The sequence below is a fragment of the Ochlerotatus camptorhynchus genome, unplaced genomic scaffold, assembly GCF_037179485.1.
Source record: "Ochlerotatus camptorhynchus isolate MF236.1 unplaced genomic scaffold, CSIRO-AGI_Acam_v1.1 ptg000064l, whole genome shotgun sequence".
Taxonomy (NCBI): Eukaryota; Metazoa; Arthropoda; class Insecta; order Diptera; family Culicidae; genus Ochlerotatus; species Ochlerotatus camptorhynchus.
The window spans coordinates 159,973-164,978 of NW_027040554.1; the positions used below are offsets into that span (position 1 = coordinate 159,973).

General features: G+C 42.2%; 2 protein-coding genes across 2 annotated transcripts; one reads left to right on the forward strand and one right to left on the reverse strand.

The window, feature by feature from the left end:
* Positions 1 to 911: 911 nt before the first annotated feature.
* LOC135697004 (zinc carboxypeptidase-like) lies at positions 912 to 2,551 on the reverse strand. The gene is made up of 6 exons (XM_065216546.1): positions 2,337 to 2,551; positions 2,147 to 2,283; positions 1,707 to 2,088; positions 1,561 to 1,648; positions 1,211 to 1,501; positions 912 to 1,148 (listed from the first exon to the last, which is right to left on the reverse strand). Exons 1-6 carry the CDS (start codon positions 2,493 to 2,495, stop codon positions 955 to 957), a joined length of 1,251 nt encoding a protein of 416 aa, XP_065072618.1. The 5' UTR covers positions 2,496 to 2,551; the 3' UTR covers positions 912 to 954.
* A 188-nt stretch (positions 2,552 to 2,739) lies between these two features.
* LOC135697003 (zinc carboxypeptidase-like) lies at positions 2,740 to 4,782 on the forward strand. Its single transcript, XM_065216545.1, has 5 exons — positions 2,740 to 2,948; positions 3,005 to 3,141; positions 3,200 to 3,669; positions 3,733 to 4,023; positions 4,465 to 4,782. Exons 1-5 carry the CDS (start codon positions 2,790 to 2,792, stop codon positions 4,668 to 4,670), a joined length of 1,263 nt encoding a protein of 420 aa, XP_065072617.1. The 5' UTR covers positions 2,740 to 2,789; the 3' UTR covers positions 4,671 to 4,782.
* Positions 4,783 to 5,006: the final 224 nt, after the last annotated feature.

Here is a 5,006-nt window from a genome sequence, read left to right on the forward strand (position 1 = left end):
GTTTGATCAACTCAGGTGTTGTATAAGAGCTCCCAATGGTTTGTTTTGATGCGTTTATTCCACGTTCTGTATAGCTCTTGTGAATCAGTTTAACTAAGGTGCTATAAAAGTTATCGTACGTCTTATAAAGCATATAGTTAAACCGAACGTAAACAATCATTTAAGAGTGCTCCAACAGGTTTTAAAACTTTTAATCAAATGGCAATACAACTACATTCTTGTTCAACTCTCGAAGCTATTATTCAACGTTTGATCAACTCAGGTGTTTTATAAGAGCTCTCAATTGTTTGTTGGGGAGCCCTCCTGGTTCTGAGCTTTTGGAGGGAATTAACTGAGAACGAGCAAAAAAGTTTTAAACTTGAGATAATTTTCAAGCAGTTTTCCACTGGCTTGCAAAATAAAACCGAACGACTTCGCTGCACCCATGTAAGACCTACCTACCAAGATCCATGCCAAAGGCATCAGATGTGTACTAAAAGTCTAGTGTTCTTTTCATTTTCTCTTAGTAATTAATTTCACATTAGATGATAATCTTAATCAGTGTTCTCCAATTGTGCATTTTCAGTTTCTTTAAAAATCGATCCATCCTTGATAAATTGAAATGTTTCAAAAAACTTTTCATCTTCAAAAGCATTGCAACAATTAGAAACTTTGTCGAAAATTTGATAACCTGAACAAATATCATGCTATTTCCAAAATTTAGATTTTTTGATATAACCTCACAAATGTGTAACGCAGAGCTTTAAAATTATGTTTGGCATGATTTCTTTCTTATATTCCCATATAACAATTTCTGGACAACAGTATCAATTTATTCGGAGATGAACTAGCCTACGGCTAAAAATCTCCTAAATAAAGAAAAAACATCAATTTATCAATTTAGAGTTTTGCGGTTTGTGTTCCGTGCCCTCAACAAAATGCATTCAAAGCAAACCCAACCATTCCGAAAACAACTCAAAAGTATCCCAAAACTCCAGCCTCATCAATCATTCCAGCGAACGCAGCCAGAACCTCCTCCGCATTCGGTACAATCTGATCGGCTGGCAGGATGAAGCCGTACTGCACCTGATCACGCAGCTCGAAGGTATAGGCCAGGGGAATCTGCGCTGCACCGTAGGCCCAGTCAACCGAAATACCCGACGCCACGTCTGGAAAAAGATCCGCATGTTTAAGCACTCTACCGCAAACACCTATTCGGGAAGCGACTTACACAGAACATCGGCCGTCGTTCCCACCCGATACGGAGTTTTGTGTACTTTGTACATATCAACGGCAGCCCGTTGGCCAATTTGCATCAAATCCCTATAGTTCGGTGGATAGGGAGCTGCATTGTATCCGAACGGTACCAGAATGTACTGTCCCCGAGAGTGCACCGACAGGTAGAGATTGAGTTTGTCAGCAATCGACCGCACGAAGTTCGATATCGTTTTCACTTCGATCTCCGATTCCGGATGCTCTCCGGCGTACACGTCCGAGCAAGGATTGGTAGAGGTTCCTCCGTCTGAATAATTGCGGTTCGTTAAATGGTTTATAGCGGGTAATTATAGCCCGAGTACTTACTACTCCATTGAAAGTCAAAATTCCGATTGGGGTCGGCTCCCTGACAAAGCACCGTATACGGAAAACGAGTTTTTCTCCAAAGGCGGTTCTGCAATAAACTTAGTTTAAATTCCAAATAATCCAATAATTTGGTGTCCATTCCATACCGTAGTATGCGTGTAGGCAAACCCATCTGGATTCGCAACCGGTACAATGTACCAATCATAGTTCTCTGCCAACTCCCGAATTGCTGGATTGTCCGAAGTTAGCAGTTCGTTCAATATCCAGGTGACCGTAGCAGACGTGATCCATTCCCGAGCATGAATGTTAGCATCGATGAAAATTCCTGGATTACCTTCCTTATAGGACAACTTAATGACCTTAAGATCACGTTTTTCATACGAGTGACAGATGGTTTCAATGCTCAGAACGTCTTTGTACTGCAGAGCAATTTCGTCAAGCCAGGCGTAGATCTCCTCCAGCGTGTAGTAGTCTTCCCATCCAAAAGCAGCACGTCTAGCACGATTCGGCCGTTCGTTGTCTATGGCACTGCAATCGTTGATCACATGACTTATTATCTACCGAACTCATATAATACCGAACGTACCTTTGTAGATCTGAAGATATCAAAACAGGATTCAAGTTGAATAGTAGGACAAGCTGTTCAAACTTTCGCTGTTTTGCAGGCGGAACCACCACCTGGATCTTTGAGTTGATCACTAAAGGAACATCTAGAAATGTAAACTAATTACCAATATTAGCCATCTCCAGGTCACACTTTGAATCCCATCTAATACCTCATTCGGTGTAGTTTCCAAGTCCTGTAGAGCGCCCAACTGTTCTTCATTTTCTATTCCGATGGAATACACTCGATGATTGTCGAATCGCAGCTTATCTGACAGGCAGCACGCAGCACCTAATATTACAAGTACCAATATCTGGAGTGTCTTCATCATGACTGGAAGCCATCCGGGGTATATCTATACAATGAGTTGAATTTTTACGACTAGTCTTAGTTGCAGTATGACCGTAGATAACACGACTGAACGCAGCAGTGCTGCCTGTGATTCTACTTGGTGAATGATTTGTGGTTGGTCAACTGAAGTGACGATTTGCTGACACTGACCGTAAATTGGAATTCCCATAAATCAATCACCGAAAAGCCGGAGCTATTAGATTGCTGTCAAAATCTATAAAATCTATTGTTTGAGAGCTAATCAACTTATTCGGTATTAGGGTGTCTTACAATCATGAAGTGCGGGTCATTGGCGCTGCTATTGCTAGCCGTAGGCGTGTGTGGTACGTTCGGTGATAAAGTACGATTCGATAACTACCGGCTGTATGAAGTGTCTGTGAAGAATGAAGAACAACTCAAAGTGCTACAGTATCTGGAACAATTTCCGGATGGAGTATGGAATTTAAGGATGGTTGAATTTTAGAAATTACAATCATATATCTTTTCCAGTACTCATTCTGGGAGTCACCCGTCCAGACCAACATGAATCTCAGAATGGTTGTCCCACCGCACAAGTTTGGTGACTTTGAAGAAATGATGGAACGCTTCGATATGGAGAGTTCACTGAAGGTTAACAATGTTCAGGAGTAAGTTGTCTTTTCTTTCATTTTGCATACACACTAAGTGCCTGTTCACCTCATTCAGGTTGGTTGACAATGAACGTCCTGAGCGTAGAAAGCGTGAGGGTTTCGGGTGGGACGACTACCACACTTTGGATGAGATGTACGCTTGGTTCGATGAACTGGTTGCGCAATACGGAAATATTCTAGAAATTGAATCCTACGGCTTTTCCTACGAAAAGCGAGAGATGAAAGCTATTAAGCTATCCAAAAAAGCAGGCAATCCTGGTATCTTTTTGGAATCGAATATTCACGCTCGCGAGTGGATAACTTCGGCCACGGCTACGTGGATCCTGAACCAACTGTTGACTTCGACTGACCCCGCCGTTCAGGATCTGGCCGATAACTACGACTGGTACATTCTTCCAGTGATCAACCCGGATGGTTTTGCCTACACCAAGGATGTAAACCGCATGTGGCGCAAGAATCGATATCCGCACACCATTCTATGCTACGGAACAGACATGAACCGTAACTTCCCGGGCCATTGGATGGGTTTGTAGACTACATAATATCGTTATACAGTTTTAGTCCATTAACCTGTTCCTATTTTCTCAGAGGGAGGTGCTTCCAGCGTTCCCTGCACCGATACGTACGCCGGACCTGAGGCTGGCTCGGAAATTGAATCCCAAAACGTTATGAACTATTTCCTCAAGTACAAGGATAGGATCGAGCTCTACCTGTCATTCCACTCCTACGGTCAGTACATGCTCTTCCCATTCGGTCACAACGGTGCTGAGAAGTCTGATAACTATTTCGACTGGATGCAGATGGGTGAAGCAGCTGCCATTGCGCTTTATGAGAAATACAAAACCAAGTATCAGATTGGAACTACCGCTGATGTTCTATGTAAGTACCCATTAGCATCTTAAGGACTCTGGGAATCCTTAGCGAGAAACTTCCAAAGCACAAATGTCAGCTTCCACAAAATATACAAATATGAAATTGCTACTCCAAGGTTGCTACGCTACAACAAACAGAGAGTAGCAATTTCATAATTGTATGTTTTGTGGAAGCTGACATTTGTGCTCTTGAAATTTCACGCTAAGGCTACCTTATAGCGAATTCGTTTATTATTCAGTTCCAACCTGGATCGGGTATTTAGATTAGGTCTGCTTGTTTTCTGACAAACGTCAGTTTTCTCGTTTGTCTTTAAAACCTAGCTCTGGTTGAGGTTCACACTGACAAAAAGTTTGGTTTTGCACTCGCGATAATAAACGAATCCGCTATTAGAGTATCACCTTAAAGAAATCAAACGAATTACGGAACGAGAACCAATCTCATTCACAGACATCGCATCTGGATCGTCCCCTGATTGGGCACATGGCGTCGAAGGAGCTCCAATTGGCGTGACGTACGAATTCCGTGACCAGGGAAGCTATGGATTCATCCTTCCGGCTGACCAAATCATTCCCAACGCGGAGGAGGTGCTGGACTCGTTGGTTGCTTTCTTCACCGAGGGAAAATCACTGGGATATTTTCAAGCGCGACCATGAGTGAATGATGGGTGCTTGCTGCAGTAGCAAATGGTTGATAGATAAGATTGACGCCTATTAGCGCCTGCCAAATGATGGGTGCTTTTCATAGCAAATGTTTGTAATAGAAATTGTGTGATTGCATTTGTTATGATAAGGATTGATAAACGTTTATGGTGCCAATAATCGGCTGTTATCAAATTTGTTTGGGTAAATTTGATTACACCATTCGATGAGTAAGGTACAGTGCGGTTCAGAATATTGAACCTATGTATTTTGGTTATCGGTGGTAATAGAAATATTTCTGTCAGATAAAAAAAATCAGCAGTTTCTTGAATATAGCTATTGACCCTTTGT

Excerpts from the sequence above, each read along its gene's own strand:
- LOC135697004 (XM_065216546.1), bottom strand. The coding sequence starts at position 2,495 with ATGATGAAGACACTCCAGATATTGGTACTTGTAATATTAGGTGCTGCG. Across the intron at positions 2,284-2,336 it reads TGGAAACTACACCGAATGAG|TTTACATTTCTAGATGTTCC; the intron begins GTATTAGATGGG and ends ATTGGTAATTAG. Across the intron at positions 1,649-1,706 it reads TTGCCTACACGCATACTACG|AACCGCCTTTGGAGAAAAAC; the intron begins GTATGGAATGGA and ends AGTTTATTGCAG.
- LOC135697003 (XM_065216545.1), top strand. The coding sequence starts at position 2,790 with ATGAAGTGCGGGTCATTGGCGCTGCTATTGCTAGCCGTAGGCGTGTGT. Across the intron at positions 2,949-3,004 it reads TGGAACAATTTCCGGATGGA|TACTCATTCTGGGAGTCACC; the intron begins GTATGGAATTTA and ends TATCTTTTCCAG. Across the intron at positions 4,024-4,464 it reads AACTACCGCTGATGTTCTAT|ACATCGCATCTGGATCGTCC; the intron begins GTAAGTACCCAT and ends TCTCATTCACAG.